The sequence below is a fragment of the Centroberyx gerrardi genome, chromosome 16, assembly GCF_048128805.1.
Source record: "Centroberyx gerrardi isolate f3 chromosome 16, fCenGer3.hap1.cur.20231027, whole genome shotgun sequence".
Taxonomy (NCBI): domain Eukaryota; kingdom Metazoa; phylum Chordata; class Actinopteri; order Beryciformes; family Berycidae; genus Centroberyx; species Centroberyx gerrardi.
Window position 1 is genome coordinate 12,037,728 of NC_136012.1, and position 19,497 is coordinate 12,057,224.

Below are 19,497 nucleotides of genomic sequence, written 5' to 3' on the forward strand. Positions count from 1 at the left end.
GGTGTTTCTGTCTGTCAGTGAGCCTTGACTTGCAACCACTTCATCCTCTTTGCTGATGCAGTTTGTACTTGTTTGGCATATGTTGTCATGATTTTTGAGACTGTTCCCATTGCCACATTAAATTAGTTTAAGTTTTTTTTTTTACCAGTGTAGCCTACCTGCAATTTGGGCACTAACTATTTGGCCTCTTTGGAACTCTATAAATAAATATAAAAGTGGTGATTGCCAGACCTCTTTTAAGGCTGACATACTGCTAATTGGCATTCAATTTAGTATGACTCACCTGAGTCGCTGCCATAGTGACTTAGTTACTTCAAAGTTGAAGTGGTGTTTCTGTTATTTTGTCCACCTCTGTATATGAGGATAGGTTTCAAAGACAAAAAAAAAGAAAAAACTAGTGTTTTCCTGGAAATATAATAGATTTTTGTTTATATTGGGAGTTGTTTGCCTTGTGTTAATCACGGACTGCAGGTCATAGTTTACCCACATCTTTTACTTACCACATCACAAGTGTTTAATTTCAGTGGTCAGGAGGGGTAAATGGTGTGCTAAATGAGGATAATGCACTGTAACTATATATGAAATATGATTTTTGTTGTTGCTATGATTAAATAGCGCTGTAAATTGGACCCTTGGGCCCTGCAAAACTGACCCAGACGCTCTTTATCAGTTCCGCCGGTCAGCCACGCGGGGCGCTGCTGCGCCGCTGCACACAGCCCAAGACGCTTGACGGGATATTCAAAGTTTATGCAAGCTTTGCAAAATAGCAGGAACCGGCGGAGGAGAAACCGACGGAGGCGAGAGTGCACAGTATTAATGATCCCAGAAAGCGCTTCCAAGTTGCAAAAATCACTTTGGACGCGCCACGCAGTGGAGGTCGATATGAAAAAGCAGCTTGCTCGTTAATTTCACTACATTTTCTTCTCGAATCCACGAGCTGTCACGGACCTGTCAGTCAGTCCGCAGCACGGCCAGCGCGCTCTGAAGTATCCTCTCATCTCTAACAGCGGACACACACACAGGGAGTGTGTGGGCGCCCGGTGCCGGTGTGTGTGTGTGTGTGTGTGTGTGTATGTATGTGTGTGTGTGTATGTGTGTGTGTAGAGTCAGGGAGTTGTCAGAGCACTAAGGCAAGGAGCAGAGAGCGAAAGAGAGAGAGAGGCGAGGAGGAGAGAGAGAAAATAGAGAGACACGCAGAGTTATAGAGAGAGAGAGAGAGAGAGAGGAGTTTAGAGAGAGAGAGAGAGAGTGTGAGGAGCGAGAGACAGAGAGTGTGGGGAGCGCGAGACAGAGTGAGAGAGTGAGACACATACATAGAGGAGAGAGAGAGAGGAGAGTTGAGTGAGAGTGTGTGAGTGGGAGAGAGAGAGAGTGAGTGAGAGAGAGAGAGAGAGAGAGAGAGAGAGAGAGAGAGAGAGAGAGAGAGAGACCTAGGCGGAGAGGAGGAGAGAGAGAGGGGAGGAGAGCTCCGTCTCTCCCGGTGCACTTGGCAGTCTAGTTGCGGGCTGCTGTGCTGTTGCTGTCGTGGCGGTGTGGCTGGTCGCGCCAGGCGGGGAACTTCACCACACTGGAGCCCGGAGTCCCACTCTCTCACCTGCGCAGTTCGGAGCTGCCATGGGTCTCTCGCCTGGATTTACTATCCTAATCATTTTGCCGGCCTTTCTGCTGCACACCAGCGGCCTTTACATCGCCAGTAGCGTTGGTACGTACAGTACAGTAAGCGTGGTCAGTGTTTATGTTGTTATCTGCTGCTCTATCAGTAGGGCTGCCTGGCTGCACCGGGGGCTCGTGCACTCACCGGAGGTCTGCCGTACAGTGGCAAAGCACTGCCCGGCTTCCTCCCGCTTGTGTTTTCCTTTTGACAGGCTTGTGCAGTTCTGACAAAACAACATTATAGCACGCATTTGCAACTTCTGTACGACTGCTGTGGCGCTCCCAGGGACTTTTCCGGAGGTCCCTCAGCGGCACAAGCGGTGTGCTTTTCTCGCTTTCCCATCCGGAGGATAATGTTAGATGGGGTGTAAAGGGGCATCTGATGCACCGGTTTACTCTCGGCTATCGCAGTGAAGTAGACTAACATTATCTGATTCGGCCGCTGTCGCATCTATCGATCTGTCACAGGACGCTGGAGTCGGATGTCAGCCTATTGATCACACTATTATCAAATTATTCCTCCGACATGGGGGCTCAAGGAATATTAACAATGTGCGTTTTGGTGTTGTCAGTCTGCAAAGTTTCCAAATTAGCCTCGGTAGATCCTGTTATTAACCAAACAAACAGTAGCAATAGGCGAATAATTATTATTAAGCGCACCTGAAGACACACAGCAAGCATAATAGGTTTGAGTCAGCTCTTGTTTTTATAACAGTCTCCCGTCTCTGTGGTGGCATTGACACTGTTAAGTGGCCTTGGCTCAGTGTGTGTGTGTGTGTGTGTGTGTGTGTGTGTGTGTTAGGCTAGGTGCAGCGCTGACACTCAGACCTCCGTGGGGAGCTTCTCTCAGGTCGCCTCCAGCAGCCACCTCAGTTTCAGAGGGAAGTGTTGCCTATACAGCACCAATTTTCCCTGCTATTTCAGAAGCATAAATTATCATTATAGATCTGTGCAGTGGATGTCAATTCAGAGGCAAACGTCTATCTTTTACGCATAATGCGGTTAATTAGCGTGTAGTAGAGATGATGATGATGATTGATGATGATGATGGGATTAATAATTGCAGTGGGAAGAAATACAATCCTATGTATATAGCTATAATTGGTGCTGTATGAGGAGGAATGTATTTTTTGGTTGTGGGGTTAGTTTCTTTAATTCAGTCGAGGTCTAGGCTGTAGAAGTCACTTTTCTCGGAGCAGCCTGACAGTGAGAAAACATTATTCAGCGTGTGAAAGCCGCAATTAGCACCTTGATCTTGTACTGGCTTTCCTGTTGACGGTGGAAGGGCACAGAGGGTGTCAGGAGCGCAGCGCGCACTGCTGAGGCTGCCGTTTCCAAACGCGCACTGCCGTTTGGAAACGGGTCGCCTCTGGGTGGGGCTGTGTGTGTGTGTGTGTGCGTGCGTGCGTGTGTGCGTGCGTGTGTGCGCGTGAAGAGTTAATGCTGTCTCTACCTTTGTTGTATTCCATGTGATGCAACTTGGAATAACAAATAATGATTTCCATGACATGCTTGACCTTCTTCTAATCCCCTATTTTTCCTCCCAATGAATCCGCACCTCCCTCTTGTCCTCTTTTCCATCCTGCTGTTCACCCTATCCCCCCGATCCCCCTTTTTCTCCACTGTTTATGCCCGGTGCCCCTCCCATGACGTTTCCTCCTCTCCATCCTGCCGTTTCTTCTCCAACCTCCACCATTCAACCTCCCTCCCTCCCTCCCTTCCTCCCCTGATCCTGTATTTTTCACCATAACGTCCTACTCTGCTAATAACTACCTTTTTCCTCTCTCCCACCTGCTCCTGCTTCATCCTCTCCTCCCTACTCCCACCCCTTATCCACCCTCTGCCAACCCCCCACCCCCTTTCTCCCACTGCCCCGTTGCCAGACTCCCTGCAGCATGTCCTGGGGGAGTATGGACTGGTGAGGCCGATCAGTGTGGACGCAGAGGGCCGCTTCCTGTCACACGCCGTCTCGGCTGGCCGCGCGGCAGGAGGGCAGCCCCGTAGGCGCCGGAGGAGGGAGGCCGGAGCGGGAGTAGGTAACGACGAACGGGAAGGACAGGGAGGAATCGGGGAGGACGAAGAGCGGGCGGCCCGTCGGGACAGGCTTTACTATAACGTCACCGTCTTCGGCCGGGAGTTCCACCTGCGCCTGCGCCACAACGCCAGGCTGGTGGCCCCCGGAGCCAAGATGGAGTGGCGCGATGACAGTGACAGCACCCGGCACTCGGAGCCGCTGCACGACGACTGCCTGTACGTGGGCGACGTCGCCGACACGCCAGGAGCCACCGTGGCTATCAGCAACTGTGACGGCCTGGTGAGTGGGCAACCTCCCTTACCTCTGCCTTTGGTCAGCCTTGGCCCCGGGTCACTGTGAAGCTTCGGTCTGCTGCTTGTTTTCATTATGCCAGGGATGGAAGGTGTAGGTGACACGCTCTGCCCTTATCTCTCCGACTGCTGTAGCGTTCACTGAGCTCTCCGTAAACATGTTTATGGACCAGAAAGAGGGCGAATGACAGGATGAGATGAAGGGAGACAGGGGAGCAGATGATGCGTGTCTGAGTTTCCAGAGGAGCCGCTAGTTGAAAGATATATATTTAGAAAGAACCAAAGAGCGAAAGCAGAGAGACTTTTGCCCCCGTGACCCTGTGATTGTCCCTGGTGGCTCGCCATTGCTTTCTGGTTGACCCCGGAGCTCAGAGGTCAACATGGGGTCATGTTTATTATTTGCACTACTGTTGTTCTCCCTGTTGTCCTCTAAATGGGTGGTAACGCCAGGCCGGCCATGTGAAATACCTGAGTCATGTTTTCGCCCCTCTGCCCTCTGTCCCTTCCAGTTTACTCATGTATAAGAGAGAGGGAATAATAAATGAATACACAGACTTTTTGCAAATAAGCTCAGTATTTAAGGCGTTATGTGCACATTTTCTAATGCTTTCAGAGTGAGGCTTAGCTAGCTCGTAAACCTACACAGTGTGCTGAACTCTTAGCAAGCACTGCAACAAATTAAAGAAACACTGGACACACTACTTCAGTATTAGAGTTGAAACTGCTACCAATCTTGTGGTCGCACGACAGTTGATCAAAGAGCTTAATTACTCTGTATATTCTTTTAATAGAGTTGATGATTGAGAAGAGGATGAGGAAAAGAGATGGAAAGTAGTTGGCAAATGGCTGTCGGCAAGGAAGAGAAGTGAAACACGGACAGGGTGAGGAATGAACAAAGGACACTGTTGAAATGAGAGGATGCAGAAAGATGGGGACCAGTGCAGGAGGAGGAGGAGGAGGAGGAGGAGGAGGGCACAAGTGCGAGGAGATGAGCCCCAAGGAAGAGAAAACAAGAAGAGTAAATAGCAATAAAAAGAAAATGGGCAAAGGATGTGTAGAGGGAGTGATGATACAGGGGGAGGAGTTCCCCTCATTAGGAAAGTGTTCATTAGTCAGCCAGATCAGCCCGCCAGTGGAGCTGAGTAGCAGCAACTGGATCCGTTTAGGGTTGAGGACACTGGGGACTCAGCGAGCAGCTGAGAGAGCAGGCAGGGAGCCAGGACAGCACCGGCCTGACATGCCCACTTAGCCTGACACCAGCCAACAGCAACTTACTGCTGCCTGCTCTGGCCTGCCATTCCAATGTATATCAGCATTTTTTCTAGGAAGGTTACTTTCAAAATGTAATCTCTTACAGATAACAACTGATGCCCAGTCATCACTGACACCAGTCAACAGCAGCCTGCTGCACTGGCTAGGCATGCCAGGTTTTTAAGATCATTTTTGTTGAGGTTATTTTCCAAATGTAATCTGTAAGAAATGGCTGATTGCCTAGTCAGTAATGTAAGGCACTGGATTACCCCAGATCCACAATGTAATCTGAATACTTTCAGGTACTTTACTTTACATACTTTAACTCCCAAATATGTATAATGTGAAGTTAAACAGAAAGCAGTTACAGTTTAAATTTAATAGTCTTATCAATATCATAATGATCACACTGAATTTACTGTTATTACAAGTTGTATAAAATTATATTTATGCATATAATCTCTCAATTGCAAAGCCCTCTTCCTTTTTTTAAAATGTCCATCCAACAAGTAATCACCTACTGGTCAAAATGTAAAAATGTAATAATTTTTAATAAATCACATTACAATAATCCCCTTACATTCAATTTGTTACTCCTTACCCCTGAACAACTCATGTCTTGGCTAATCAAGTCTTCTAACCCGCACAGATGCACCAAGAACTATAGCCCAGCTCTGGCAAGCTCTGCCTAGCTATACCGAGGCTTATAGCCCATATCTTCCCTTTCATACCAAGCTGAGCCACGGAGCCCAGCTCTGCCCTGCTGTGCCCACTTCCTCAGTGACCCAGACACCTGGGCGAAGCCACTCCTGCTCCACGCTGCCATCCAACAGCCAACAACCTCCGGCTGGCTGTGATCCAGGGTGTGTGAGGAGGGGGAGAGGGGAGGGAGCCAAGAAGGGGGCAGATAGGGTTCAAAACAAAATGAAAAAAATAAAGCGGCGGAGGAGGGGAAATGAAGAGGGTAAGGGCTATAGATTTCAAGAAGGAATGAATGGCCAGAATAAATGTGAGAGAAAGAAAGAACACAGGAGAAAAAAGAAAATCTGTGAATGGATAAATGACCTTTGGAGTGAATTGGATTCCTGTGAGCAGAGGCTGTGATCAGCTGGTTAGTTCTCTGGCCGATTTAGAGGAGGCAGCACACTGTACGGCAGCACACTGGTGAATATGGTGTGTGTGTGTGTGTGTGTGTGTGTGTTCGTGTAGGGTAAAATGAAATTAAACTGCGGCGGAGACACACACGCAGAGGGCAGGAGAAGGGGAATTGCTTGCATCCCGGAATAAAGCACAGAATGAAAACTCATAAGCTCTGGAGGGTTCCACTGTACGCACGGATGTTGGCGTGCACGGTGTTTGTGTGACTGTGTGAACGTTCATGTGTGCGTGCGAACGTGTGTGAACGTGTGTGTATGGGTGTATGTGTGTGTATGTGTGTGTGTGTGGGTGCACTCTGAACCTTTAGCCCCACTTATGGCCTTTCCCCCAGCCTCACCTACAGTATTTGGTCAGGGGTGTGGAGGCTGTTAGCAGTGTTGGCCTGATTTTGTGTGCTTTGGGCATGCAGTCAGGTGTGTGTGTGTGTGTGTGTGTGTGTGTGTTGTGTGTGTGTGTCTTTTTGGGATCTTCTGTGGAATGTTGAGTGTCAGCAGAGCTCCTGCTTTTCACTGTCCTCAGAGAGAGAAAGAGAGAGATAGATGGGGAGAAAAGGGAGACAGGCTGGATAGATAAATATAAGGCTGCACAATTAATAACAGATAATCATATATCACGATTTTATGTTTCCACGATTAATAATTGGGTCATTTGGCGAAATTGAGGTGTTTGTTATATTTTCAATTCCCCTGAAAGTCCCGGTGTGGTATTTGAAGTGCTTCCATTACGCTTGACAAATCACAACCAAAACCCAAAGTTAAGACGGAGAAGCATGCAGAGAAACCTGACATAGACCATATTTGGAAAAAACATAGCCACGAGCAAAGTGGAAAAGAATGGATCAGCCCAATTTTAGAGAGGAAAATCCTTCTCCCGAGTCGAAACGTGAAAACGCTGCTTTAGTCACCAACAGTGGATCTTCATCTGTCATTGAGGCATTGAGAGATACTTTGGTTTTAAACCAGATGACGACAAACAAGCTCAGATTCTGTGCAAACTTTGCTTCAGGGTTGTAGCTGCGTAATAAAGTAGTAATTATTTATTTTATAAATAAGGAATGATGAAAACAAGACTGTCTAGCGGCTGCCACTTTGAGCAATACTGTACTGAAAAAAGTGAGAAAGTGAAAATATATGTTAAGGTGCAAAAGTGCATTAAAGTAGTTTTGTTTTCTGCAACAGAGACACATAAGGGGGATTCATAATTGTGATCCCAATATTTAGGAAACAATTGGGATTATTATTTTTGCCATAATTTTTTCATAATCTTGCAGCTCTAGATAGATAGATACTGAAGATTGATAGATTATATAAATAAACTTCAATGTTGAGTTTATAGCTGACATATAGGCTACTCACACTCACATACACACACACACACACACACACACACACACATCACACGTGTAGTGCTGTACATCAAGATTTATCTCCAGTGAGAGACATCCAGTCTTCCAGATGGCCTATAGCACTTGAGATAATCAACAGGTTCTGCCAAATGATAGGGCGGCTTCAGGTTGCCGTGGGAACGGCGGGTCGCACAGGTTGACAGACCCTGTGTGAGCCAATAGGAGTGTACGGAGGCCAGGAGTGAGAGATCCCATTGGGTGATGCGGCGGCCTTCATGTCTCCGTGTCTGTATAAAATAAGGAACAAGAGGAAGTGGGAGACCTGTCATCTTTGGGCCTACTCTTAAAATCCAGGTGGATACACACCTGGCCCATAGAGACGTGTGTTTCCACATCTGTGATTTACATACACACATGCATGCACGTGAACATGCACGCACACATACACACACACACAGACACTCTGCATACCTTGACACAACTGGGAGGCAGGTGGTCCACATGGTGACACATGACCGCTATAGACATGGACAGACAAAGCTAAAGTTCACCCTTAACTGTTTTACCGCGCTGCATGACACAAACCTATGCACACTTTATTCTTATCATCTCCACCCCATCTCTCTCTCTCTCTCTCTCTCTCTCTCGCTCTCTCTCTGTCTCCTGTTTCTTGGCCAGCAGCGATAGCAGCAAGCAGGAGAGCTCTCCTAATGATGGTATTAAAAGAGCCAGGAAAACGACAGAGAAAGAGAAAGAAAAAGAATGAGGCAGACAGCTTTTTGCTCCCCAACACCCACAGATTCAGAGCTCCGGAAAAGAAAGAGGGAGAGACGGTGTTCCTTTAGCGAGCAGTCTTTGTCTGTTTTTAGCAGCAGCTATCTGCTCCCAAGCGTTGATCAGACAAGTGGTGTTGCAGGGTGAAGGGTATCGCCCGCTGTCTGTGTAGAAGAAAGTCTAGAGCCATGGATCCAGAGGCTTCCATTGGCTAACTAGAAGATATTTTGTGTTTGCCCTTCCTGCATGGCCATCATCATTTGTTGGCGGATAATTAGCGTGTGATCCTCTGCAGGTGTTGCCCTTTGTATGTTCTGATATGTAGTTTTTATGTATGTGTGTGTGTGCTTCAGTCTGCGCATGTGTGTTATTAGTGCACAGCAGGAAAGCTGGAAGGCGGCGGTGTTATTTCGGTGCTTTCATTGAAAAGACCGGCAAGGGGAAACGCCAAAGCATTTACAAGTGTTTTATTTTTTTAGGGGGCGGGGGCTGGAGAATTGTTTGCAAATGTACAAAAGAAAAAGAAAAAGTAACGTTACGATACTATTTCAACGTAATGGTGTGACTAGAATGTAACTAAACATAAAATGGTTGTAAAGTTGCTAAACATTCCATAAGCACAGAGGGCCTTCCACCACACACACACACACACACACACACACACACACACACACCCACTCCCTCCCATGTCAGCGGAGGACTTAATCATGGGCCAGAGTGTGTTGACAGAGGGGCAGGCCAATCACAATAATAGCCCCAGAACTACAGTAAATGCCAACGACACGGACACTTGCGCCAGCCCGGCCCCTGGAACACGCTCAGTCATTACCTCCGCATTAGGAGTCAATAGAGAAGGAAGCCTTGGGCCCAGCCAAGCCATCCATCCATCCATCCATCCATCCATCCAGCCAGCCAGCCAGGCAGTAAGCTTGGTCAGGCGTGGCGACTCGCTGGGCCCTACAGTGTGTTATTCCACCCCGGGTCACACGATAAGCAGCTCTCAACTGTAATCAGCTCAAATTGAAATGATGACATCAATTACAGCACGCCGCACAGCTGTTATTGACCCTGGCCTCGCTGGCTGCGTAGAGTAGGCTGTGTGTGTAGAAAAGGGGTGGGTGGGGGGGTGTGCCTGCTGGAGCCGCAGGGCTGGAGGGAGGAGAGGGTGTGGAGAGGGCAGACTGCTGAGCCATGGTATGAATGGAGAGAGAGAGGGAGAGAGAGAGAGAGAAACATGTTCTCGGTATCTGATTGCAGGTTCCACCCTGCAGTGTAGCTCCACTCAAACACGCAATTACTCAATCTAGAGCTATTATCAGACAGTCAACAAGAGAGAAATAGAGGGAGAGAGAGAGAGAGAGAAAGAGAGACAGAGAGAGAGAGAGAGTCAGACAGAGAGCAGGCCCATTCTCAGGAACGCAGCACAGAGCAAAGAAGAGCTTTTACCAGAGCTGTGATTACCGCCTCTCACTCACTGCACTTAACCAGCCCCTTTGCCTCTCTCTCTCTCTCTCTCTCTCGCTCTCTCTCTCTCTCTTTCTCTCTCTCTCTCTCTCTCTCTCTCTCTCTCTGTCATTCACCAAGTGCTGGCTCAGAGTAGAGGGATTATTTGAGTGGTAGAAATAACAGGATTCCCCAAGGAAAATAGAACAGCGGAACCCCAATGATTATAGTGAAACATTTCTGTGATGTCATAATCACAAGCTATTTCTCTGATGCCACAATAGTAAGATGAGGCGAAGCACACTGAAATGTTACCGCATTCATAAAGTCCCAATGAAGACAAAATAATGCACTGCATCTGTGATGTCATAATGAAATGCGTATGTCCTGGGTTTGTGATGTCATAGTGGTAATAGGATTCAGGACTTTTTTATTTGTATTTTTTCAGAATATAGAACATACAAACGTATAAGCAAACATACCAAAAAAAACGATACAAGGTAGAGGCATTTAGGTAATTTGGACAGAATCACTTCATCATATCTGTATTATACCTTTCCATTGTTAACAAAGGCAAGGTTTCAATGTAGTCAATGTAAGGCTGCCAAATTTTCAGAAAGCAGTCATATTTCTTCCTTAAAATATATGTAATATTCTAGGATTCAAGACTTGATCTCTATGTACATTACAAACAATTTGAGTTCACAGTGAGGAAAGCAATATATCTAAGACAACAGAATGAAATGTATCTCTGAAGTCGAAATGGGCCAAATGGGCAGTAGTCCTAAACCAAAATAGCAAAACAGCATTATTCTGAAATGTCATTGGCGATAGAACAGTAGACCCAGCTTCTAGCCAGGTTCTATCTGACATTTTGGCACTTTTTCTTGCCTGCTGCACAGCCACCGCCAGCCAGCCTGTCAGTCAGTCAGTCAGTCAGTCAGTCAATCAGTCGGCCAGCCAGTCCCTCAGGCCGCGGGGCCGTGCAGGAAGCTGATCGATGCTAGCCACATCAGCAGTTCTCTTGCTAACGGGCCCCAGCAGCCTCCGTGGAGCATCTAGGAAACAGGAACGAGACATCCTCCCTGTGTTCCCGTGTCTTAACAAGCCTTCTGCCTGCCTGCCTACCTCTGGCTGACCCAGCCCATGTCTCCCGTGGCCGCGCTGTTTTACCTCCCCAACCGCCACACAGGTGGCTTTGTACTCTGAAAGCTTCCGCTCGTCTGGAAGTTTTCCCCACATAATCCTCACAAACAAAACACAACATGAGAGAGAGAGAAAGAGAGAGAGAGAGAGGGGAGGGAGGGGGAGAGAGAGACGAGAGTAACAGAAAGGGGGATGGAGGCAGAGAGTGCGATGGAATCTTAATGTGCCCAAACCTGAACAAGAACAACAGCAACATCATAACCATCACCACCTGCTCGCTGCACACTCAGAGAGGATGGAGGAAGGAGAGGGGGAAGGGGAGAGAGTCCTTGATTAGCATGAAGAATCTCTCTCTTTATCTCTCTCTCTCTCTCTCTCTCTCTCTCTGAGCTAAGGTCACTGGCCCAATCCCGATAGCTGGAACACTTCTCTGACCTGATTGGCTATAGGATGAGTGACATGACTGCAGTATAGCTGTACACAGAGACCATAGTCAGACGATGGATTCTGCATGTTTGCTCTTCACTGAGTGGTGTGCGTATTTGATCTGCTACACTCTGAAAATATGTGTGTATTTTATCTTAGCTTGATGTAATTTGTCTTATTTGTTATTTCTCTGGCTTGAATTGTTTGACTGTCTCGTTTGCGCTTCCTGTTTGTGTGTTCCTTGGGATTAATGGAACGGAGCCTGTCTGTCTGCCTCTCCGTCCGTCTGCATGTCTACGGGCAAAAACCGTCTTCCTTGGCGCTTGGCGCAGGCAGCTAAGCGGCAAGAATCGCACCTCATAACAGAAACTCACACCCTCCTCATCTTACTAAAGCTGCCTGTTTTTTTGTTTCCTGCAATAGAGAAATAATCACTTTTTTCCTCTCTTCCAGTGTATTATGTTTGGGGGTTTGTGCCAGTGCATGAGGGTCTCGGGAATTGGTTAGTGTACCAGCATATGTAATATATTATATAATAATATATTGTATTCTAATAACTGGCTCTGTGGGGGCTGGAGTGAAGCAGCAGAAACAAAGAAACACGTCTAGCACTTTGATCACTGTGACTGATCGTCTGCCAGTGTGTACAAGGAAAGCTTTGCATACTGCCTTACAATTACATAATCTGTGTTTGCTGGGATGTGATGGAGACTTTGAGATGACCTTGTGAATAGTGCAGCGTTAGATTGAGTTACTGTACAGTTGGGCTTCCCAGGTGCGCTGGATGTATCCTCTAAGTCAGGGGCAGGGCCAAGGCCCGCTGGCACCTCATCAACACCCTCAACAGCAGCAGCAGGGCGGTGTAGTGGGCAGGGGGGTTCAAACCCCCATGTCGGCAAGCATCTGCTCTGCTGAAGTGTCCTTGAGCAAGACAGTGAGTCCCGACCAGCTCCAGGACTGCTGTTCTGTAGCTGAGCCTGCACTGTGACTGGCCTACAGGGGGGCAAACGAAAAGACAGTTTCCCTGCGGGGATCAATAAAGCATCATATTATTAGTAGTAGTAAGCCATCTCCAACTGCACTGTGTGTGTGTGTGTGTGTGTGTGTGTGTGTGTGTGTGTGTGTGTGTGTGTGGCCTCAGTGTGACACAAAGTGTATTGAGTGCTCAACCAGGCTGCCTTTAAAAGGAATGAAGGCGCAAAAGATAAATGATGAAATATTATGTATTATTCCTGACCTTAAAAAAGCTATGCTGTAAGATTTTGTTATGGCTATGTTTATGGTTATAGCCATCCAGCTCCAGGAATTGCAGATGCTTATAGCTGATATCCACACACACACACACACACACACACACAGGCTCTCTTACAGTGCAATGATTGACAGCATCACTGGGAGCACAAAGGGAAATGATTTTTTTCCCACCAGCTAATCCTTTGCCTCTCTCTTTCACACACACAGACACAGACACACTGGGGAGAAGGGACTTATTGTCAGGGTGTTCGCTATCTCCACAGTTCATTTCTAATCCTCTCTCTCTACCGCCCCCCCCTCTTCACCCTCCTCCCCCTCCCCCTCCCCCTCCCCTTCCCTGCCACCCAGACTCTAGTCTAGCAGCTCTATCCCAAGGCTGGAATCCAGCACACAAGTCCCCATCGTAGCCAAACCAGGGCGACTGGCAACATGTGAGCAATAGTGAGGGAGGGAGGGAGGCTGTTGGGGGTGAGGAAGGAGGTAGATATAGGTAGGATGAGATGCAATTGAAATTAAACACGCTGGAGGAGAGGACAGACTAATGGAGGAATGGAGGGGATATAACAGAAGGGGATGTTCTTTTTCTCTTGCTTTATGCTCTGGTTGCCTCTCCTCTCCTCTCCTCTCTTTTCCTCTCTTCTCCTCTCCTCGCCGTTCTCTCTCTCTGTGTCTCCCGGCAGCGGGGTGTATGCGAGCGGGGCGGGTGTGGCTGCAGCTGATTCTGATGCGATGTGACAGGACCCTCCTCACTGTCCCTTTTGCCGGTGTGTGACAGCATGGAGCCGCCATCCACCTCCCACTCTCTCTCATTCCATCCCATTCTGTCCCTTCATCTCTCTGACCGGTCGGGAGGAAAAGAAAAACATTTCTGCCTCTCTCTCTCTCTCTCTCTCCCTCTCTCTCTGTCTCTCTCTCTCTCTCCCTCCTCTTACCTCCAACGACCCCTCTTCCTCCGTCAGCTGGGTCTGTGGTCCGTGTGTTATTGACATTTGCTGTTTGCATGCAGGTGTGTGTGTCTTTCTGGGTGTTATCTAAGACAATGTTATACCAGGTTAAACCGGCAGGACTTCACTCCCTCTTCCTCCGCTATCTCTGTCTAGCTTTTTGTTCTTAAATGCACCTTTTTTCAAACACCCTCTGTAATGAAAATCAGTTTATTACATGCTGCTCTTATGAACAGGAAATATAGGAAGGAGTTATGTTTGTTTAACACTGCGAAGTTGGTGTTGGTGAATGCCAGCCCAAAGCTCCAAGGCAGCAACTTAGTACATAGCATTCAAGGAGGTGGCAGGCAGTAGAAAACAAGAAGCAGGGATGAAATCTGATTTTATCACCATTCTGGTTGAAACTCACTGGGATCATTGTGTCGTGCAAAAGACGAACAAGCAGAAATTTCTATACACATTTCCTCTGAAATGAGCCCCGAGCGCAGCACCTCGAGCTGGCTCAGCAATGTCAATCAAAATGTTACTCTGTGTGCAGGTGAAGTAAGGTAACCTTCACAGCGTCTTCGCACGAAGCTCGGAGGAAGAAAAAAAAAAGAATTTGAGCTGATTTGAGTGCAGAATTCTTGTAGGCATAATTTTTGTGTTATTGTCATTTTTTGGGCCTTTGACCACTTCAGTTTTGCTCTCATTCAGCTGGAGAGAATGCTATGCCATCCAACATTTGATATGTGCAGGACAATCTCTGAGGCTGTTCAGGTTGCACTGGGCAGCCTGACCTAACATCACCTGGCAAAGACCGTACCCCAGATTATTTAAAGTGTTCAATTCAACTAACTGTAGTAACTGTAGAACCTTGAAACCTTTAAATCCTGTGCTGTCATGTGAACAAGCGGGTTCAAATAAAGTATTCAATGTGTGTGTGTGTGTGTGTTTGGTGTGTGTGCACTCAAACTCAGATAGGGCAAGCGGTCTGGAGAGTGGTAGACGGAGGGAATCAGATAGGTTGAGTGCTCGCATAAGGTTGATGTTTTCGACTGGAGCACTCACTGTCTGAGGTTGTTGTTCCTCCTCCTCCTCCTCCTCCTCCTCCCCCACTGTCCATCCATCTTTATCTCTCTTTTCCCCTCTCCCCGTCTCTCCCTCCTTTCCAGTACAGTGCGCAGAGGTCATAGCCCCAGCTGAGCCGCAAGCTGTTGCTGCCTCACGCCGACTACTCTACCTGCTAGCATGGCCAGCAAGCCCAGTTTATCACGTTACTGTCCAGCGCAGTGTGGGGGAGCGGATCAGACAGACAGACAGACAGACAGGCAGACAGACAGGCAGACAGACAGACAGACAGACAGACAGGCAGACAGACAGACAGACAGACAGGCAGGCAGACAGACAGACAGACAGACAGGCAGACAGGCAGGCAGACAGACAGACAGACAGGCAGGCAGACAGACAGACAGACAGACAGGCAGACAGACAGGCAGACAGACAGACAGACAGGCAGACAGACAGACAGACAGACAGACAGGCAGACAGACAGACAGACAGGCAGACAGACAGACAGACAGACAGACAGGCAGACAGACAGGCAGACAGGCAGACAGACAGACAGACAGACAGACAGGCAGACAGACAGGCAGACAGGCAGACAGACAGACAGACAGACAGACAGGCAGACAGACAGGCAGACAGACAGACTTATGGGTGGAATGGAGAAGGGAGGGTTTGGGATTGAAAAACAGTAAAAATTATAAAAACAGACGCTTAGACAAGCACACCTGGACCAGCATGAATCCTTTTGGCTTCAACTGGTAAGATCCTTATATTTTTATTTTGGTGACATCTTTGGTGCTCAGCGCTCACTGCTGTGGTGTTTCTGCACTGCGCTTCCCAGAGATCACCTGTCAATCAAACAGTGTATCCAGCACTGTGACATCTCCTTCCTTGGATCTTCTGTTGATTTTTGAGGCTCTGCAGGTGGCGCTCTTTTGTTTTTCTGTTCAGATATGGTGTCTGTTGCTGCTCATGCTAACTACATGCTAACTTATTCCAAACAAACCGCTGTTGCTGCTGCCAGTAACATAAAACGCACCGCTTTCTGTGCAAGTGTTTAGAACATCAAAGCTTTCCTGAACTGGCTCTAGATTGAGTGTTTTATCAATCAGCGTTAGAAAATGGACAATTATTCATATGAAAATGTCACAGATTATTATCATTAAATGAGGAGATTTTGCTCATCTGCTTTGCATTCGATTTTTGGTAATGTGACAACCAATAAGTTTGTTAGGCATTCTGCAGCGAGTGTATTTGTTAGCACTTCTTCACAAAACGCTGCTGGACATTGCCTTGTGTGTTTGCTCTCTGTGAGGTAGCTGTATTTTCTGAGGCTCATCTCTCAGTGTCGACAGGAGAAGGGGGGGCGGGGGGGCGGAGGGGGTAATTTGGTTAGGGGAGGTAACTATGAGAAATGGCGGTGGAGAAGGCAGGCTTTTTGACACAGCCACTCGCTGCTGCTGCGCTGTGATGTATAATGGCAATACGAGCTGGAATGGCCTGCATACACACAGACACACACACACACACACACACACACACACACACACACACACACCAAACTGCACACAAATTGAACCTATAGGCTTTCCTTCTACTATATGAACACTACCTAGTACAAACCCGAGTCTGTTCTCAGGATTAAGGTATCCTTTTGATCTCACTGAAAGTAATACAAGAAAATGAATAATGCGGAGCCTGTCTCTCAGTGAAAATTGTATAAAAATCCTTTTCCATGAAGAGCTCAAGTCATTTTTCCTCTCTTTCAGATATGATAGTTTAAGTGGCCTTTGTCAAAGCCCTGGCCGGCAATGTGCGGCTCAAGGCAGAGCCCAAATGGGGCTGATTTCCTCCCAGACTGTGTGATTGTGTGAAACTGCAGCTGTTGACTCCGCTTCCCGGGCCCAGTAATTGGGGGCAATAGAGGAGCCTGGTGTTTCCCCCCGTAGATGAAATCTCTGCTTTAGCTCAGATGGGGTGTGAATTATCATTTCTACTGTACTCCACAGCTCAGAAGCAGGCTGGGTGCACGTATGTGTGTGTGTGTGTGTGTGTGTGTGCGTGTGCGTGTGCGTGCAGGAGAGGGAGAATGTGTCTGAGGGTGTTTGTGGGTGCACGAGCACATATTTATTTGTTTGAATGTGGTGGGATTCCCCAGTGATTGTCAGTTTGATAGCTTGCCTCGCCTTTTATTTTTCTGGTTGTGAGTTTTCTCTGAGGAGTGTCTCTCTCTATATATCTTTTTCTGTGTGTGTGTGTGTGTATGAGTGTGTAATGTTAAAGAAGGGAGGACACGCTTTGTACTCGTTTTTTAGATCTGGGATTAGATCTAGCTGTTTTCTACCTGATCTGCTCTATCAACAAAAGCCTGCGGATCAGTGTAGAATGGTGGAACGGGGGATGCTGTGTAGTTGTGTAAACATTTTTAATTGGCACACACGAACGCATGTAGGCTATATACTAGTGCATGCATTCACACACACACACACAGACACACACTCACACAGCCTCAGGCGATATCCTAAACCCTTCCTCTTTGTCCCCTGTGTGTGTGTGTGTGTGTGTGTGTGTGTGTGTGTGGACATATACTGTATGTATGTGAGTGTGTTCCTTGATATTGTAGTAGCTGGCTGTGAGGAGAAGAGAAAGGCGACACTGAACGCTCTGTAGTTCAGTTTGTGTGTTCGGGGCTCAAACCACCGTCTCCCCACCTCCACTAGTTGCGGGGTACAGCTAACTCAGTAGTGATGCTACCAGTGTCTCTTGCTCATTAGCATTTTTACAGAGACAGATAAATAAGTACAATTTGGAATAGCTAATATTGTGGCAGGCTAATACCAAAAGGATGATTAGATTTGGTTCAAAGATAATAGATAATAGTAATCTGTAAGTAGGGAGTTACAGGACACCCCCCTCTCCTGTGTGTGTTCTTAAAGGGAAATTCCACCCTCAGATACTCTTACACTGTTATATATCATCAATCTGTAATGTGCAGTGCATTCCAGCAGTTATTTCGGGATGAAGTGTTGAAATGTATCCTTTTGTTGTACCCATTTCCCCCCCTTGTTTACTTCTTCTTCTTCAGGGAATGATTTCCTACATTTCCCAGAATGTCTTTAGACAACCTCCAGAGAATGTGTCTGGTCTTGTTCCATCCAGCTGTTGGCTGTACGTCTAGGTGGAGAGAGGATAGCGATAGTGATAGTAAGAGGAATAGAGTGAGAGTGTTTGCAGTTGAGAAACAAGTGAGAGTCACACCCTTTACTCAAAGCACAACATGTCTTGTGGCTGCATTGCATTCTGGTCTATTGAGGCTTCTGTTGGTGGAGAAATTGGTGCCTCTGCCTCTTCTACGATGGATTTCTCCCTGTATGATTGTTTAAAGTCAAAAAGCGATGGCGACTGTAGAAAGAAGCCCTTATTGGTTCGAAGGGACAGAAACAAAAACCTGAGGTTTACCGTTCATGTTTAACATAGTTGAATGTTTTTCTGCTATCAAACTCCAATGGAAATATCTCAGTGTGATGTCATATCGTTTACGTTTGCCCAGTTTTCCATGGGAATAAGAAAAATACACCATTAAACAACCAGTTGAGCCCAGAAAGGCAAGGTAGATTGCCAATAGCTGTTTTTTTTAACCGTGTTAAAGAGTTTTAGGGTGGACTTCTCCCTTAACCCCTTCTGGGGTAGAGGCAGGGTTTGGGAGGGTGGGGGAAGGGGTTGACACATCATCTTGGTGTTGTGTTTACTAGGCCTTCTCTCTGCACATATCCACACGCACACACACACACATGCACACACACACATGCACACAGCTCTGAGACACTCAGGCAGCCCCACACATGTTATTCTCACCTGCAGGAATGCATATCATGTTTGTACATATAGGAGTAAGAGTGTTAGAATCCTGGCGTTACAAAAAAAAAGTGTGATTGTAGGTTTCTTGTGTGCATGTATGTGCGTGCACATGTGAGTTTGCAAGTGTATTTTTGTGTAAGCACGTGTTAAACACTATGTGTATAATTGCAGGTTCACAAAGCAGCAACCACAAAAAACACATTCTTTTCTCCTTCTCTTCTGTCTCTCCTTTTGATGGATCCAAATTTTCCAAGTGTCTTTGTTACCGGTAGAGGAAAACAATCTTTCTGTCTCTCTCTCTCTCTCTCTCTCTCTCTCTCTCTCTCTCTCTCTCTCTCACACACACACACACACACACGCCACACACACACCTCTCCAGGCAGGGAGAGTGAAAGCCGGAGCATGTCTGGGAATATTCTTTCTCAATTTGTGTGTGAGTGCTATGGATGCAAGGGTGCTGGCGGAGGCCCTCCTTTGTCATGGAAACACCAATTTTTAATCTTGGGTCCTCAGACCAATGAATTCAAGCCTCTCACATCAGCTAACTAACTCACTGACTAATACATGCACCCTGGTGTACTCGATGCATCTGAAATCCCTGCTAGATCCTGGCATGCTCACACGATATTGGAGCCAGAGGTGTGCGAAGGGGCAGAATGAGATGAGATGAGGTGCAAATTATCAAATAACACCTGTCTTGTTATTAATATGTGGACTGGTTTTTTGCAGGTGAAGACAGCATGCTTCCGTTAAAGGTAATGTGCTAATTGTGACTTTGAAATGTGAAAAACACAAGATCTTTTGATATGCTGAGGGAGGATCGGCAAGACCAGCTTTGCACATTTGAGACGCATTTGAGGATAAATTCTAAAC

The 19,497-nt window shown here is 47.1% G+C and overlaps 1 protein-coding gene across 1 annotated transcript in view; it reads left to right on the top strand.

Moving 5' to 3' along the window:
- Positions 1-1,612: 1,612 nt before the first annotated feature.
- The window catches only part of LOC139916858 (A disintegrin and metalloproteinase with thrombospondin motifs 2), a 102,467-nt gene continuing 84,582 nt past the window's right edge, over positions 1,613-19,497 (top strand). The window contains exons 1-2 of the mRNA XM_071905874.2: positions 1,613-1,702; positions 3,537-3,967. Coding sequence (XP_071761975.2) covers positions 1,615-1,702; positions 3,537-3,967 — 519 coding nt within the window. The 5' untranslated portion in view covers positions 1,613-1,614. The remainder of the gene's footprint in view (positions 1,703-3,536; positions 3,968-19,497) is intronic.